The following is a 19,174-nucleotide window of genomic DNA, read 5'->3' on the forward strand; positions in this document are numbered from 1 at the left end:
ATGCATACCATTCACTGATTTGTCTATTCTAATGAAAATAATTTAATCCTGCCTTACGACTTTTGAAGACAGAAATACTTTCAAAACTTTTTGACAGGTCTTTATAATGTTACAGATATTTCTGCTGTAAACATAGCATTAGGAATTGTATGAGAAGGAATATGTTATGGTTCAAAAAGCTATGAAAGAAAACACTATTTTAAAATAATGACAATAAATTTAAAAAGCAAGAGAAATAATACAGAGTGTGCTTGCTAGAATAATAGATAAGTAGAGCCTTACAAAGGTCTTTTTCTATATTAAGGAATTAATAAATAAAGGACTGTGTATACCTTGGTGGTAAAATAAAAAAGCTGGCCACTTTTTATGCTAAGTTCAAATGTATTTTTTTTTTGATAATACAAAAAAGTAATCCTTGAAATTCAGAATACATAACAGAAAAGAGCACAATAACTTAAGTATTAAACATCTGTATGAAATAACTGTTGCAAAGTTGGACAAAAATGCACACTTAGAACATGCGGTTATTTAACAAAAAAAAAAAAACAGAAAAAAACACCACACGATTCTGTAGAACCAATGTTATGTCACCACCAGGAGAGCACCAAGCAAGGCACCATTGGAAAGACAACATACTTGGAAAGTCTCTATAAATAAAGTAAATGCTAATCTGGTCGAAAAATCGGTGTCTTTGGTAAAAATTCTATGAGGATGACCTGTAAGAGGAGAAAACAAGTTTTAAAAGGATTTCTTTAAAATTTTATCTTAAAAAAACTTCAGTTATATTTCAATACTTAAAACAATTTTTATAGTGCCTCTGACAAACAGGAGAACGCATGCATGAATGAATGAGAAAAGGGAGCTAGCATTCACTGAGAGCTAACTACATACCAAGTATTTCATACTATATGCATCTATTTAATCCCGACAATTCTCTCTGAGGCAAGTATTATCATACTCACTTTACAGATGAGAAACCTGATGATTTGAGAAGTATAACACCATAGATTATGGAGTTAGTATATGAACAAAAGACTGTCTTAACTCCAAAGCCTTGACCTTTCTACTCCCCTATGGTGGCTGCAGCTGACCCTAATATTCAGCTCCACAGGCTTTCTCCCTTTTATTTACAGCCTAGTTCCATGGGTCTTTAGGTTCTAGAGCTGTTCTCATTTTACTGTACCAGGACATGTGATCTCTAGACAAAGTGTTGGTCCTCTCTCTCTTAATATTTTAAGAACATTCTTTTCTTTTCAGGTTAGCAGAATTAAAGGTTAGGCTAGCAAAATTAAAGGCTAATATCTGTTCCAAAGGACTTTTCACTAGGAAACTAAATGAAAATCAATCAAAAAACATAACACAGTAACACAGAAAGACACAAGTTGACCAGAGCTAATTTTTATTCCAAACTTGGGACTGTCTTAAATTATAATCAATTTTCCCTGTTGTTTGAACTCTGCATGGAATGGATGCTAAACAAAAAATTATTCAATTTGAACAGTTTCCAGTCTGAGGAACTCCTGTCTTTTTAGAAACTGTCTTGATATGACCTCTAGGTTTGGATACTTTTCTACATTTAACCATCTGAGCCACAAATCTTCATTTTCACTCTTTAGTTCTCCTGATTTTTGGCCTGTCTCAATAAAGAAGGTATTTCCATACACGGCTCCAGTATACTGCTCCCCTAGCTGACTCATCATTCGGTGCCCCTGTGCTCCTGACCTGCTATTTGCCTATAAAATGTTCACTAGCTTCCTACCCAGCTTCTGTATTTGAGCTAGAGCCCTCAGTTTCTGTTTCCTCACCTATAAAATGAAAGGACTGGAGAGATGGCAAGATTCTTTGTAGCTCTAAAATTTGATGACTAAATTATATTTTCCATTATATATTGCACAATGAATAGTAAAAGACATCTTTGACTATCAGAATTATTACTAGTTTTAAAAGACTATATCCTACAAACTTTTTCCCTTCAGAAGCCATACACAGAAGTTAACCATTTCTCTCATTTCTTCTGCCATATCTGAATAAAAGAAAATTTGGTGTATTTCATAGATTTACACCAATATTCAAAACATAATTAAGGAGAAATATTTCCCTTTAACTAACAAATGAAATTTCTGTAAATTAAAGAAAATGTGAAGTCAAACAGATATACAGATTATTTCTATCTTAACTTTGCAAAACTATTTTTAGGGAGTTTTTAAAATTGTTTTTACTCCACTCAACTGTCATAAATACACATACAAACACACACACGCCAAGAAAACTGAAGAGAAATACATTTTAAAGTAATTTTTAAGTTTTTTAAAAACTATTCTTCTAGATACCTTCTATGATGGTAAGAAAATATAATGGCTTTAGTACAAAAGTGTTTATCTAAAAATTAATGACAAATTAACAGAGCAGTAAGAGCAATATTTTACAGAGCAAATAAGTTCAGAATGTTTTGGAAGGTTAAATTATTTTAATTAATACTAGAACATCATAAAAATAAACATTAAATAGAATGAGCATATTTTATGAATGAATGATCTTATAGTTCTATCTGGAAATAGTAGTATTGGGAATACTTTTATGCTTTGCTTTCCAAAGTAAATTTAGAAGTGTGCTAAATAAATAAGTAAAAGCCTCTATTTTATTAATAAGCTGAGTGTTTGGGTTTATAAATACAGCAAATGTTTTTTTCACAAAATCCTTTAAATCACTTACATATCTATGCCTTCTCACAAAATACATAAACTCTCTCACCAGTGAGTTTTCATCTATGATGAAAATACAAGCCTAGTATTTTCATAGGTCAATCTCAAAACAAGTTATTTGAATGTGCTTTTATTATAATACAAAAGTATCAAGTGCCTTTTTACCATCATAAATTAACATGTTTGATATAATAGATAATGATAAATATATTATTTAGTTAACTGAATAGAGCTATTCTATGAAAAAAAGCATTTTAAAGACATCTTTTATGTTCAAGGCTAGAAATGGGATTTGATTGTGTGATAACGAAAAGAAAGAGAAAATGCTATAGAGAAAAATGATTTTATGATAATTTCCAACTATTTCCAGTACCCAGGCACTGTTTTCATTAATCTTTTATACACACACACACACACACACACGCTACATATGATGGCTATACTATGTCAAAGAAGAGACAAAATCTGTCAGAAATGATGTGCTAGATACTTAACTCTGTGCTCAGATCTTCTTCTTTTCATATATTAATCTTTTCATATTTAACATAAAACACCCAGGCTCAAAGGAGAATAAAGATTCATACTTTTTCTATAGTATTCTGAACTTTTCAAACTGAGAAAAAATTTTCAAGTAAATCAAGTAGTTGGTAAATTAAATCCTATTCTAAGCTCTAAAATTCACTGTATACACATACCCATTAGATATCTTTTAAAGAATAAACACAGGGTGAGGAATATCTTATTTCCTGTTTACTTTTAAGATAATTTTTACAGAATAATATTCCAACAACACTTTGAAAGTTTCTTTAAAGGCCACTGAGGTATGGGCAGTTAAAATCTATAAAGGCTAAAGGTTTCTTAAGCTCCAGCGGCTTGGCTGAAAGGTTTTCTTCCATACTTGGGAACCTGATTAGCATTATATAAAGCCATATCTGACTTGCTGCGTAACCAAAGTTGTGGTTATTCTTTATACAGCATCTAAAATTTCACACTCCATCAACACATGTTCAGCCTATTTTATCTTGGCAATTAATTTATTATTTTTCAGAACACAGTGAAGCCTTGTTTTCAAGTCATTCATAACTTTATAAATCAGTCTTGCACATGAAACCATGCATCTGTGAACCGTAGAAAATCCTTGCACTCAGGAGATTAAGCTTCTGACACCTTTGCTGATTAATAATCATGGAAAGAATAAGATCAGAAGCAAAATAAATGATCATTTAATAGAGAAACTCACAAAACAGCCCTTTAACTTACATATTCCATCATGTTATTCGTTTCACATTTCCTTTTGCTCAGTCTCCAGTGCAAGCACAGCTAGACAAGTAGGAGAGTAAAAGAAGAAAAATGAGCTCTATTTTATTGCAGCACACAGACTAACCCATTTGTCCATCTTTCATATTTTTAGTTCAACAAAAGCATCTGTTTCCATACTGTGCAGCTCAGACCCCAACAGTACGAAGCTGCTCCCTGTGGTACTCACCTTGTGGTATAACCTATTGTTTTCCCATTCTAATAACTTCTCAATCGATCTTCGTGTCTAGAAGACAAATGAGAAAAAAGTTTACTCTTGACTGGTTTTAGAAAAACTTGGTTTTGCAGCTGTTTTTTGTGTGAAAAGGAAAGAGGTATAAGACAGTGACTGAGTATAGAGTGGTCTCTAACACGAGCAACATTCTAGCAATAAACAGTAGCCTGAACAGAAATAGTACTGTTTTGACAAAGATATGGTTTTGGTTTTCAGCACTGTATTTTTTAACTGTTTCAAACTTACTAGTCTCTGATTTATTTAAGTCTAAAATGCTAATGTTATCCACCAAAAAATACAAATTGAAATCCCCATTGCTTTCAAAAATATTTCTGTTAATATTTGTAGTAATAATAATACCTTAATACATATTTTAAAACAAAGCTATTTATACATTAACAAAATGAAAAGGGTCTTTAGTCTAAAAAAAGGAAATGATTAATAAAAGTTAATAAAAAATATCAATCTGTGTCAAATCAAAGTAATTTTTATATCATATTTAAAAATAATGTCCAAATTTAAAAGCTAAGCTTATTTATTATTCCACAAAGATTTTCAGAGGCAAAACTGCATTTAATCCAATCAAATTAAATTGGTTTTATTTGAAAATCAAACTTTATTCAATACTACCTGTTAAAGAAATCAACTAAGAAACTTATAGTGAAGGTCACTTGATTTTTGCGGTACACACTATGCAGCATGAAATGTTTCTTGCTTGAGGAGGAATAAAGAGGAGGATAATTCATGGTGCCAGGTGCCAGGATGAGACTGACACAGCTGCAGGTGCAAACAGGACAGTGTTGCCACAAGAAGCAAATGCAACTTGCTGCAGCTGCAGCTTCCTTCAAGGAAAGGAAAAAAGCATCCAGCTCCATTAATGTGGCACAACTAAGTAAGTAAAAATCATCAAATATGAAAATCTGCCTATCAAACAAAGATGAGCAAGGTGAAAAATTGTTATGGTCAAGCTGATTTTGAACACTCTAATGTTACATAATAAAATGGTTAATATCTATGTAAAGTATCTACTATAATCTAGTTACCATATTACCTTTTAACATGTGGAACATGCTAAAGACACACCACAGTCACAGAGGTGCCAATTATAATTCATAACTACCACTTACTGCCTTACATTTTCCAAGCTTATGTCATAAAAATCAGAAACTCAACTAACTCCCTGGGTAATAATATGCCAATGACTAATTTATTACATTACTTTTTTGAACAGTTTTTTTGGCAAGAATTTTAAAGGAAAAAAAGTGCCCTTGTTAACAATGATCAGCAGACCTCACTTGTTTCTTTGTAAAGATAGCCTTTTAGAGGCAGCTCTCCTTTTAAATGAAAATAGGGCAGCAGTTATGGTCACACTTTTTGTTAATTTAGTTGCCAGTCAGCCCCAAATCAAAAGAAAATAAGGCTGCAGAGTGTAATTAACATTCAGTTCAGTCGTTTTGTCCCTTGTCTAGCCCCCAAGCTTTGTTAAAATTGCCATCTGAATGCTGAAGGCTGTAGGGAAATCGATTTGATTCTAATCGCACCATGAAAAGAACATGATCTAACTGCTTTCAGCCCTCCGTAAATCTGTACTAGGTCTTTAGCACAATGCAACTTCCAATTTAAAAAGCACTGAATGTCTCGTCAATGACTTTGTGAAGAAAAAAGAACAAGGAGCAGACATAAAAATTCCAATAGTTGTTTAAGCATTAAAGTTCATTTGCATCACAGCGAACCTGAAAAGGGCTGACCTCTCAAACCGCCTCTCAGGTCTATGAAGTTGTAGCCTTGACAAGCTCACATTGACAGAGCTCATTGACTCTGAAAGGCTACTCTATCAATGGTGAAAAATGGCAATAGGTTCTACTCTGAGCAGGCATCTGCCTGCCCACCCGCTGCTAAACCAATGGCAAAACCGATTCAAAACCTGAATCTACCTTGTAATCTTCCTTTCTAGGACCTTTTAATAATAGATTAAGATTACTATACAATTTGAGGTTTTACTTTTGCTGATGTTTAAAAAGGGGGCAGGGGGTATGAAAGAAGTAGAGTGAGGAGAACAAGCTTTCAAGTCTGTTGTTTCATATTAATATATAAAAATTAAAAGTTTAACGTTATATTCTGCAAATACTCATTACACACAGAAAAAAAGTGTAGTTTCCACAATCATTCATCACAAATTTAAACCCATACTATAACAAGAACAAACATTATGAATGGATCTCATGGTGTATATGATACATACACACAAACACACATCAATTTAGAAATTTAAAATATTTACTTTAAATAACTCAAATCAACTACCCATATGTGAATAAAAGACAAGTATAAAGTATGAACCTTAAATTCCAAAATATTTATGTAGAAATGCCAAATTTATCCTTTGCTTCTAACTGGAAGTTTAATGACAGGATTTTATGTATCTTACAAAATTTAAGAATTATAAACCAAACAAATGGTGGCATGCCATATTCCAAATAAGCATCTAAATACAAACTACTTTTATACACTTTACAGTCTGGAATAATAGCTCTGAATTTGTAGCATCTAATCTTGCTATTGATATAAGACTTCTTTCCTGCTTGACAGGTGAAAAAAAAAGCACATGCACGTGCAGCTTAATTAATCATTGCACTTGACATCTCAATGATTTACAGTGAGGAGCAGGTGAGAACATACAAAACCAGAAAGGAACTCTTGATCTGAGTGGAACATTTCTAGCACACTAAGATGACAAGTATATAGATTGTAACAGTCATTAAAAAAAAAAAGAAACTGTGTCACAAATTATTTGCTAGTAACAACAAAAGCTCAGATTAAATGGGGGGGGGGGGGAGGAAGCTTTAGCTACTGAGAATGTTTAACACTTTGCAATTATTTTCAGTTAACAAAATCAAAATATATTTTCATGATTAAATACAACACCAATTTGGCAAAGATTTTAAAAAATGACACCAGCATTTATAAAAATATATTTAAAAGCCTTTAAAGATGAGAAGAAGTACCTTATTACTGAGTACTCTAGAAAAAAAAGTTAAAGAGTTTATGTCTACAGGGTTGTCAGATAGCTATTTATAACAAAATGTAAGATTAAACACTGCCAAACTCTATAATTATTACTGAGCAAACAAACTTAACCATATAAAAACCTGTCCTTGATTTTTTTAAGTATTTCTATCGATCACCAAACCTACATAAATTAAAGGAAACTAGTATGCCTCAGAAAAAAACAGTATGTACAGGGTCTATCAACAGAAAAGACTAAAAAAAAAAAAAAAAATCATCTTTCAGTGTTCTAGGCCAGTGGATCTAAAAATAATCAATTTTCTTAAAAGAATTTGGTGCTTGTGAAAAGCACCAGATTGATAGTCATGGGAACGAACAACCTTCTATTTAACTGAAAGAACAGGGGAAAGGGCAGTGCAGGCTTCAGTGCAAGCTTCCCTACAGTGGGCCTTAATCCTTTTCAGTGCTCACGCCCTGGAGGCTAGAGGACAGGTTAGCGGTTCTTAACCAATGAATCCTCAGTCCTTCTGCAAAAGATGATCAACAAGAAATCTAATTTTATCGTGGATTTTTACCCTTAGTTAAAAGGACCAAGACCACCAATCCACACCATGTAATCAAAACAAGGTTTTTATGAAAATAACATCATGTCAACTAACTTGGTTGGAAAAAGGACCGCTCTAAGCATTTGGACTCTGAACTCCCTCCCTCCTCACAGAGCTCTCTTTACTTTTTTTTCACACATTTCCTCATTTCAACACTTTGCTAACTGTATTTTTCTCACTGGTGAACTAATTCTAATATAACCATTCTGCAACGTTAAAGTAAAAAATAACAGAAACTAAAAAACATCATTTCAATTATAAATGGACTTTTTAAACAGACTTAACTTGAATAACAAGCAATAATAATAGAAGGCTAGAAATTTTGGCTTCTATTTGGTTCCTTTTAAATTTTTGGTAGAATTGTGGAAGTAAATCAACCATGAAAAATGCAAAAGACGTAAACAGCCTGGATAATTCACAAAAAGGCTAATTAAATAACAACTGATAAACAATTAATATTAGGTTGATAAATCCCTATCAATTTCCAAAGAAGCAAAGTAAGCTTACAATAGAAAAATACATATGAAACACCCAGATATAGGAAGCTACTGCAGTTGAAAATTAGGATTTTTCTGAAAATTCAAATTTGATTTATTATGAGAAGAAACATTTTCGTAATTTTTCTAAATATTATACTTACTAATTAATATGTTATTATTCCTCAAAAATGAATTATGCACTATTAGATATAAATAAGTCTTTCAGGACAGCAAATCATTTAGAAAGTTTTCCCTGTATTACTTCCCTACTTTGTTACCACTGTTACCACTCTTCCATAACAGTATATTCATTACCAATTTATTCACTGACTCATAATCCTTTGAAAAAATGTTTTTTTCAAAGAACTGGTTTTCTAGAACTTGCTGATAAGATCAATAGAAACCTCATGGATTTTTAAGTATTTAAAATCAAAGGAAAAATGTTCAATGTGGAAGCCGTAACAAAATTTCTCTGAATTTTCCCCAAAGAAAGAGCATTTTTATCAGTCTTTAGAATAAGATGCTAAAATATTTAACAAAATGTGTAAGTAGCTCACTAATAACTATTTATAAAAGTTCAACTATTTAAACTTAAAATTAAAGCTTTTTGAATAGGATTTATTCATATCACAGAGCTCAGAGTGCAATTTCAAATGTTCAATTTCTTATTTAAAACAAATTTTAAACTCCTAAGTTTATAATGCATTAATTAAGCTTTAACTAGAATAATGCTTTGAATGTATTCATAATTTTTTAAATTTTTAAGATTTTTCAAATAAGAACTATACTTATCTTTTGACATCTGTGCAAATTCAAATCATTAAAATAAGTGAAACAAAAATGTTATTAGTTATGTCATTAGAAAGCAAGCATGCAAAATTTTAAATGAATTATCTTAAGAGAAAATTACTTGATTTATCTCTGTCCTGGATTAATATAAATTTTATATTGCAATAATACACAGAAAATTAAATGGCATATCTCAGTATTATAATACATGAAAAATCTAGATTCACCAAAAGACAAGCTAGAATATGATTAAATTCCTCAAAAACTTCCCTTCCTGTACTTAAACGCCCCTTTTAAAAATTTTATGTGAGGAGGAACTCCCTGGTGGTCCAGTGCTAAGACTTCACCTTCCAATCCAGGTGTTGTGGGCTCAATCCCTGGTCAGGGAGCTAGTATCCCACATGCCTCTCAGCCAGAAAACCAAAACATAACAATATTGTAAAAACATTCAATAAAGACTTGAAAAGTAGTTCAAAAAAATTTATGTGAACATTCAGACTTAGAGAAAGAACTTATGGCTAGGGGGAGGGGGAGTAAGGATAGAGGAAGGAATAGTTAGGGAGTTTAGGATTGACATATACACACTGCTATATTTAAAATGGATAACCAACAAGGATCTACTGTAAAGCACACAGAATTCTGTTTAACGTTATGTTAAACATACGGGAGGGGAGGGCGTTTTGGGGAGAATGGATACATGGTTTATACATATATATATATATATATATATGGCGGAGTCCCTTTGCTGTTCACCTGAAACTATCATAACACTGTTAGCTGGCTAAACCCCAATACAAAATAAAAGGTTTCAAAAACCATAATAAATAAAAAGTATGGTATGTAAAGATGAAAATAATTTGTGAATATTAACTTTTATGTAATCTAGAGAAGCTAAATATCCACCAAAGTATATTCAAAAAAATCATTTTCATACTGTTTGTTAAAAATACTATTTTCAGCTGAAGATAAGCTAAACAACTGCAAATATTTTGTGTATCAAAAATTCCCTTTAACTTAGCACTGAGCAGTGACCTACAAATATTAATTTTAAGCACAAGAGTTTTAAGCATCAAGAGTTTATGACTAGGCTAGTGGTTCTTGACTTCTTAAGGTTACCCTGACTACTTCGGGATTTGATGAAAAAGGCATTTATGCACCTATATATAAAAATTTTACACACAAATTTAAAGGGTTATCCACAAGTCTCCGATAACTTTTCAGAAAAGACTGATAACATCTCAGAAAACTAAAACTGAGTTTCAAACGACAGAAGAAAATTAGAAAAACTGTTCATAAGACAAATGAATTTCACTAAGCTAATATATATATAGCTTGTATATATATAATATATACAATATATATAATATGACTATATAATAGTCAAACATATTACTATCAGAGATTTTAAAAAGCTGTATGACCTCACAAGGAAGAATACCTCACAGCAGGCAGGGGGAAAATACTGCTGACTGATTATAATGACAATCGGAGAAACAAAGGAGTAAGGGATCATATCTGTTGATCCTCACTTTGGATCTGACCCCATGTTAACTGTTTTCCCTGTTATCTCAATCAATCTTCACAATAAACCTAGAAGGCAGCTTGTATAACTTTTATTTTATATATGAAATCTGTGTCTTAGTGGGGTTAAGAAACTTAAAGCCACACTAGGAAATGATGGAACTGGGATTTGAAACATCCAGAGCATCAGTAACATGCTCTCTCCATTATTCATTGAAGCTACAAATTTGTAAAGAATTTGTAATTTGTTGGATAACACCTCTATGACATGCAAAGTATTTTAAACCACTGACTCAGCTATTGGCCTTGAACAGCCAACTTAATCTAAAACTAAAATTTTCTCCAGCTGAGGTCTAGGAAATACTCATTCTACTCTATTCTTAAGTCTCAATGAGATTTATCCAAAATGTATTTTTTGTTTATAACTTGTTTGGGCAACTAAACATGAATTGAGGTATATCATCATTTTATAGATTAAGTACACAGATTTACAAAAGTTAATGGTTTGTCCAAGGTCACATACCAATAAGGGTATGATAAGACTCAAACTCAGATTTCCAAACCGAACATGCTTTCTACCTGGGATCAGCAAGCATTAACTACTTTCACTTGCATCTAAATTAAGTGAAATCAATTTTAAATCCTTCCATTCAAGGCACTAACATAAAATGAATACCATGTCCTTACAATATGATTTCTTTAATTCCAAATATGAAGAAATTTCAAACAAAATATTAAAAAGCAAGATAATAATAATCACACTGTTCTTTCCCTTCCAATATGCAAAGAACAGCACAATTCTTTATGTAAAGTCAAGGTAACTAGAGGCTTCCATTTCTGGGTAGGATGTGAACATCAAGCCAACACTTACACCAAAACTTGAAATGGATAAATTGAAGAAATAACAAAAAACAAACCAAAAAAAAAAAAAAAAACCCACATTATTTTTAAAACATCAGAACATTCTGGGAAGCAACAAGGCCTAGATGAAATAAAATCCAGAGAAGGAAAGCACCCTTTCTAAATCATTTGATGATTAGGTACCAACCATTTTCTTTCTTTGCTGTTTAGAGAAATCAGCCAAAGATTAGGTTTGGCACAACCAGTGGGACTCTTACTAAGGAAAGAGGAAATCAAAAGAGCTTTGACAGATTGCACAGCCTGGCTCAGTGGACTGGAAATTAGATATACCCTAAAATGCAAGAGACATTCCCAAAAGACATTACTGACTTCTGGGGTGGCATAGAAGGGTGGGGGACCAAGACAAACAGGCAGAAAAAGATTACTCAGAGTCTCTCAGTACTTAGGAGACAAATTCTGCCACAGGGAGGAGGATCGGCAACAAACTCAAAATTGGTATACTCCTGAAAACACTAGAACATGCATAAAATCTAAACTCAAAATATCCAAAGGATACATACAACTTTCTGAGGAAATGAGGTAAAGACCCGCTAGGCCTCAATCAAAAGTCTAGAAGGGCCATAAACAAGAAACAGAAAACTAGGTATTGACTTACCAGTCCAACCTAGCTCAATCTCTGATTAGATCAAAGTGATCATTTCTCCTCACCCTTTCTGCCTGAATTGATGCTTTTGAACTGTGGTGTTGGAGAAGACTTTTGTGAGACCCTTGGAATGCAAGGAGATCAAATCAGTCTTGAATATTCATTGGAAGGACTGATGCTGAAACTGAAACTACAATACCTTGGCCACCCAATGCAAGGGAATGACTCATCAGAAAAGACCCTGATGCTGGGAAAGACTGAAGGCAGGAGGAGAAGGGGATGACAGAGGATGAGATGGTTGGATGGCATCACCGACTCAATGCACAGGAGTTTGTAACAAGTTCCGGGAGTCAATGATGGACAGGGAAGCCTGCCGTCCATGGGGTCACGAAGAGTCGGCACTACTGAGTGACTGAACTGAACTGATCTGCCTGAAAGAGGACAGATGGGGCCCTTGGTTTTGAAGATTTCTTCTGGAAGTTCTACTTCACTCTATTTATAATATCTAACATAAAATTAAAACTTTAAGAACCAGGAAAATATGTCCAATAATCCAAAGAAAAAACCCACAGAAACAAATCCAGAGATAATCCAAGTACTGGTGTTAGTTGACAGGAATTTAAATTAACTATGATTAGTATGTTCAATTATAGTAGAAAATGGACAAAATGGGGGAAAAAGTGAAGAATTTCAAAAGAGGACTACACTATAAAAACACCAAATGTACCTTGTAGAACTGAAAAATAGTGTCTGAAATTAAGAACTCATTGCGTAGGGTAAGAACAGACCGGACACTGAGGAAGATGAGCAAAGCTTTCTACAAATCACCACATCAATACTATGTCCTAAATATTCAGAAAGAACTGAATGTCGGTCAGCTCTCAGCAAAACACATTTTAGAGAAGTCTAGCACATCTTTAAAGTCCCAGTGCTATCTCTGCACATTTAAGAATCAAAGTTTGCTTTTTTGCATTATCCTCCTTTATAATGAGAAATTAATAACACGTTGTTACTGTTTAGTCACTGAATTGTGTCCGGCTCTTTTGCAACCCCATGAACTGTAGCGCATCTGGCTCTTCTGTCCATGGGATTTCCCAGGCAAGAATACTGGGGAGGGTTGCCATCTTCTTCTCCAGGGGATCATCCCAACCTAGGGACTGAACGCATGTCTCCTGCATTGGCAGGCAGATCCTTTACCACTGAGTCACCAGGGAAGCCTTAACAAGTTTTATTAGTTGTTGTTGTTCAGTTGGTAAGTTGTGTCCAACTCTTTGTGACCCCATGGACTGCAGCATGCCAGGCTCCTCTGTCCTCTCCTATCTCCCAGAGTTTGCTCCAATTCATGTCTCCTGAGTTGGTAATGCTATCTAACCATCTCGTCTCTGTTGCCCCCTTCTCCTTTTGCCTTCAATCTTTCCCAGCATCAGGGTCTCCCTTCAACTAAAAACAAATAATCAGTGTCATTTACACTAATGGTAGTAATTTAGTTTATGTAAGAATGTTTTTCAAGTTTCAACCCTAAAGTATTTTTTAAAATGAAACAGCAATAAATATATTCTGGTCATAACATTTTTACATGAGATCCCTTTCCCACATTTCATTACATGAAATCTTTCCCACTGAAGTAAGATTTGAAAGAGGTTAAACCTATTTCTTTATCATGATAATATGGGAGGAATTAAGGCAAAAAACTGCAAACTGAGTATCTAGCATTAGATACAGAAAACCCAACTCTACCTTCAGTGAGAGCTCCTGTCCCTTCTACAATGCATTAACTCACTACATGACATTCTCAATCTAAGAGTGAATATACAAGTTTTAAGGAAGGGTATAATATTAGAAACAATAAAAACTTTATCAGAAATAATATGTACTTATTTATTAGGAAGCAAGAACCTAAATTATCAATTTTTCAAATACAGGGATACTGATTTTTTGTTTTTATAAAAGTAAAACAGAAGCAAAAGCAATATATCAATTCTCATTTGTCCAACTGAAACTTAGTATAAAATCTGATTAAAATACACTGTTTTCTTGCATCTTTATTTCTTTTATGGCCTCCTTCCTTTACTGTGAGTTTGTATTTTCAAGAAATACAAATTTGTTTAACTATTAGGAAAAAAATAACAGGAAAGTTAAATCTGCCAAAAAACTGAAAGTATTGCAAAAGATGATATTAAATGCTTGAACATTACTACCATTTATAAATCAACTGGATAAACTTAGGTAAATTATTATCGACAATCTATGGACCTGAATTTCCTATTATGTGAAATAATGATCTTTTAAGTTCCTTCAAAGCCTCTAAAATAGCCCTGGCTTCCTGATATAAAAAACTGTAATAAAGCATAAAAAAATAACTGATTTTGTATCCTTATCAAAGAGTGGGAAAAAAAGTACGAGATCTGGAGCTTTAAGCCTAAGGTTCTAACTATGGCCTAGCTTTGTGGACAGTGGGATCTCAGTTTGATCTGAGCTTTCAGTTTTCTCATCCTTAAAACAAGAATAACATGAATGTCTACTCTTGGGATTTGGGGAAGACTGAATGACACAGTACAGGTAAGCTGATTAACTCATTCCCTGGTGTACAGTGAACATTCAATAATTAGTTATTAGATGTTACCACGATATTTACCACATAGACTTTTGTAAAGATTAAAAGAGAACATATGGGTTTTGCAATATATATGTGTATCAAAATTGTATCAATTATACATTGTATCAATGTTGTATCAATGTTATATCAATTGATACAATGTTGTACACCTTAAACTTACATAGTGTTATGTGTCAATTGTGTGTGCATGTGCATGCCTGCTAAGCCGTTTCAATTGTGTCCGACTCCTTGCAACCCTATGAACTGTGGCCCACAGGGCTCCTCTGTCTATGGGATTCTCCAGGCAAGAATACTGGAGTGAGTGGGTCACCATGCCCTCCTTCAGGGGATCTTCCCAACCCAGGGATCGAACCCACATCTCCTACGGCTAGTGTGTTGCAGGCGGATTCTTTACAGCTGAGCCACTGGGGCAATAAAGCTGGGGGGAAAAGAATGCATGGGGTAGATCTTATGTTAAATGTTCTCATCATAGCTACACATACAAAAAAAGAGGGAGGAAAGGAGTGAATTACTAGAGGCAATGGTTAGGTTTATGGCATTGTTTATTGTAATGATTGTGTCACAGGTGCATACTTATTTTGAACATATGAATATCCTAATAAATATGCTGTATTTATAGAAATAAAGCAATTGGATAGCATTCTTTTTTAAAAAAAGTTAGCACTGGTTTTCCTAAACCTTCAGTCTATAATAATGTCATAAGAATACATTTAGTTCACCATCTGTTTACCAGAAACTTTTCAAGATCCCCTCCTTCTCTAAAATTTCATTATGATGCTTTTAAGTTTGTTTTGCTTTCATTATCTGCAACATGTTAGAAGCATCTTTCTAATTTTTCATCTAAATGTTCACTGCAATTCTCATCTAATGATTCAGAGTAAGTGAATATAATTGCTCAAATCCCAAACACAGAATAAATTAGAGTTCTAAAAATTTTAGGTAACTTTTAATATTGCTGCTATAACTGAGCAAGTAAACTCCAAGTTCCTCATACACACAAATATTTGCAGCTTTCTGGTTATGATTCTCCCAGGCTCACTTTCTCTTGAATTTCTTTAAATATTACAAGGCTGCATTCTCACTTAAAACCCTTGAGTCCTAACCTCTTCCATTTGGATTTTCTACTCCTACCATACCCCAATTAAAGTAACTCACTATTATTGAATAACTAAATTTGAGGTCGAGAGAAAAGACATTTAGAAGTAAATCTAAGCACATTACAACTTAAAAGAAATAAAGCTTGATTAAAAAAAAAGACTTGTATCTCATCTACATTTCAAAACTAAATAGCAAATTATCAAAAAACAAACAAACCAACCTCAGAAGCCAAAAAAGAAAAACTAGGACCAAAAAACTAATGACAGAAAACAACAAAATTCTGTAAAGCAATTATCCATCAATTTAAAAAAATAAGTTTTAAAAAATTTAAAAATAAAGAAAATATTTTACTAAAATGTCAATCTTTAGATCGGAAATAAAAATCAATATTGAGAACTTCTTTACTTAAGAGTTTGAAAATAAGGATGTTTTTGTTGACTTACACAGCTCAGTTTTCAAAGAATTATAGATTTTCAGGACTAGAGAGTACCTAGAGAGATCAGTCAGCCTTTCCTCTCCTGAGATTAAGAGAAAAATAAAGTAGGGAGTAAGGTGGTGAAACTTCAGCCTCAGAGAGGTTTTAAGTGACTCAAAGTCATTCAGCTTCAAACAGTGATTTACTATCTTTTGTACTTTATCACACTGCCCCTGCAGGAAAAAAATGTCTGTTATTTACTCTAGAAGACAAAACGCTTTCATTTTCTTAGGAATCTTGTTTTGAATAGTGAGGACTATGTCTTCTGAAATGTTATGATCTTACTACTCAAGAATTTCAAAAGCCAAAAGGTACATTGATTCAGCAAACATTTATCAAACACAAAACAGATGACAGCACTGTGAGAGGCACTGGTGATGCAGTGGTTACAAAGACAGACCCTGGAAGAACAATAATAACATGATTTTAGTAGCAACAGCCATTCACTAAGCAAATACTATAGCCAAAAAACTAAACTAAGGTACTTGCTCTTATTTTTAAAACAATACTGCAAGGAAGAGATTAACCTCATCTTAGAGAGGTAAAAACTGAGGTTTAGAGAATGGGAACTGATCAATGTTCAGAATAAGTGCCACTTTCCAAACCAGTTCTTTCTAGCATCAAAGTGCAGGTCCCAGCTACCACATGTTGCAGCCTACTTCCCTATTCCTAAAGAAATGATTCCCTGATACAGGTCTAAATACAGAAGAGTATAAAGGGAATGGAAATACACACTATGTACAACAAATTCATATTGAGAACACTTTCAGAAAGCCACGCAACTTTATTCCTTATAGGTAAGAGAAAGTTAAAGCACTTAAAAAAAGTACAACAACTCCCAAGATTAAGAAGTCTGTATATAAACATTCTAAAACTTAAGAGTTCTTCAATCAGAAAGGACAATGGCTGAGCATACATATAAACAAAGTCCATAAAATCACTAAAGTTGGGATATTATATATGTACATCATATATATATGTATATATATGCAAAATCTCAAAAGACTGAAACTAATAGTTACTTTAAGATGGAAAACAAAAAACACTGTAACAATGTACAGTAAAATAATGAAACTTTTTCCTCAATAAATGAGCCATGCTAAAAGCAAAAAAGTCATAAAGAGTTCACTTACTTAGACATCAATTTTCAAAACTATAATACTACAATTAAGGCACAATCAAGAAGCAAAGTATAAACAAAAGTATTAACAAAAATAAGCTTTTGCAAAGTAAATGTCATAAAATCTATTTAATGAAGCTGAAGCATTGTACCTGCTTGTAAGCTCCTCAGACTCACACTAAGAACTACCAAAAGGCTGAGGTGTCCTGTTGCATTCTTTCAAGCATTTATCACTATTTGTAATTACCTCACTGCCTTTTTGTCTATTTTTTAAGTCCACAAGAGTAAACACATAACCTCTTAACGTCATCTGAAGCAATACCAAGCCCACAGTGTGGCTTTAGAAATAATTAACTGAATTAATGAAAAAGTAACTTTCAGAGAATGGCATACTAACAGCTTAAAGTGCTTAGTCCCTCAGTTGTCTGACTCTTTGAGCACCCGTGGACTGTAGTCCCCCAGGCTCCTCCATCCCTGGGATTCTCCAGGCAAGAATACTGGAGTGGGTTGCCATTTCCTTCTCCAATAGCTTAAACTAATGGCAGCTAGAATCAGCAATTTCATAAGACAGATATGTTTATACTCTAAGAGTATCAACATTATTCAGTAAGTCATTTTAAACATTTTCTATTAAAACAAATAAATATTATATAATAGAATGTAAAATTCAAATGAGTGTCTGAGATATAACACAAGACTTCAAAAATACTGTTATTGCAGGTGGCTACTTCATATTTCTAGGACATATATTTATTGTCTTTTGTTATTAGAGCTACTTCATGAAAAACATAACAAGTACTTATAAACTTGAACTATTTCTGTGCTCACCTAGCCAGTTCTCCAAACAGATTACATGCTCTTTCAATATAGCATTAATATAAATCTTTCAATCCCAAGCACAGTACTTATTAGTCAAAAATGCTTTTAGGACATTCAGACTTTGATTTTCAGCAAAGATGCAGCAACAGCCACCAGATTTACCCTCTGGCCTGAGACTACCAAAACAAACAAACAAATAAAAACCCAAAAAGCAAGACTATTGATGTCAGAGAGCTTCCAGGCCACAGCAAATGGAAGGACAGCCTAAACAAAGCCTGGCAACTCTGAGTTAAGGAGACAGAGTTGAGAATTTGAGAAACCAAGGCAACCTGAAGCCACAGAACAGAGTACCAAAGAGGAAAGTGTTTCAGAGAACTCCAGAGATCTGCATGCAGACAGTCCTTACTGAGTATTAAGGTGACTGCTGAGCGGTGCGTGCTGGTAGGGGAGCTAGCAAAGGGAGAGCAATGAGTCACTAGAGAGGATGCTCGGTAAGAATGTCCAAAGACTCAGCACAGAGACTGACAAAGACACAGCACAAAGCCTTTCCCACTAGCCGGACTAGGGAACATCACAATTAACAAGCTACTGAGTAGAATAGCCAGAAAGATCTTGCCTTACCAGTGATTAGCCCTAGATCAAATACTGCTATGGATACTCAAGAAGTTAAGCACCCTCCTAGGTATATACCCAAAAGAACTGAAAAATAGTATCAAACAAATACATATACAACCATATCCATAACAGTAGCACTAGTCACCTTTTGGGCAGAAAAAATCTGAAGGTCCATCAACGGATGAATGGATAAACAAATTATGATGGTGTATCCCTGGTAACTCAGCTGGTAAAGAATCTGCCTGCAATGCAGTAGACCTGGGTTCGATCCCTGGGTTGGGAAAATACCCTGA

At 33.6% G+C, this 19,174-nt stretch overlaps 1 protein-coding gene across 1 annotated transcript in view; it reads right to left on the bottom strand.

The window, feature by feature from the left end:
• Window positions 1-361: 361 nt before the first annotated feature.
• CHIC2 (cysteine rich hydrophobic domain 2) overlaps window positions 362-19,174 on the bottom strand; it is a 53,986-nt gene continuing 35,173 nt past the window's right edge. Inside the window, exons 4-6 of the mRNA XM_020911332.2 lie at window positions 4,189-4,245; window positions 3,963-4,022; window positions 362-716 (exon numbers count right to left, since the gene is read on the bottom strand). Of these exons, the coding sequence (XP_020766991.1) occupies window positions 666-716; window positions 3,963-4,022; window positions 4,189-4,245 (168 nt within the window). The 3' untranslated portion in view covers window positions 362-665. The remainder of the gene's footprint in view (window positions 717-3,962; window positions 4,023-4,188; window positions 4,246-19,174) is intronic.

This window comes from Odocoileus virginianus, chromosome 29, assembly GCF_023699985.2.
Source record: "Odocoileus virginianus isolate 20LAN1187 ecotype Illinois chromosome 29, Ovbor_1.2, whole genome shotgun sequence".
Classification (NCBI taxonomy): domain Eukaryota; kingdom Metazoa; phylum Chordata; class Mammalia; order Artiodactyla; family Cervidae; genus Odocoileus; species Odocoileus virginianus.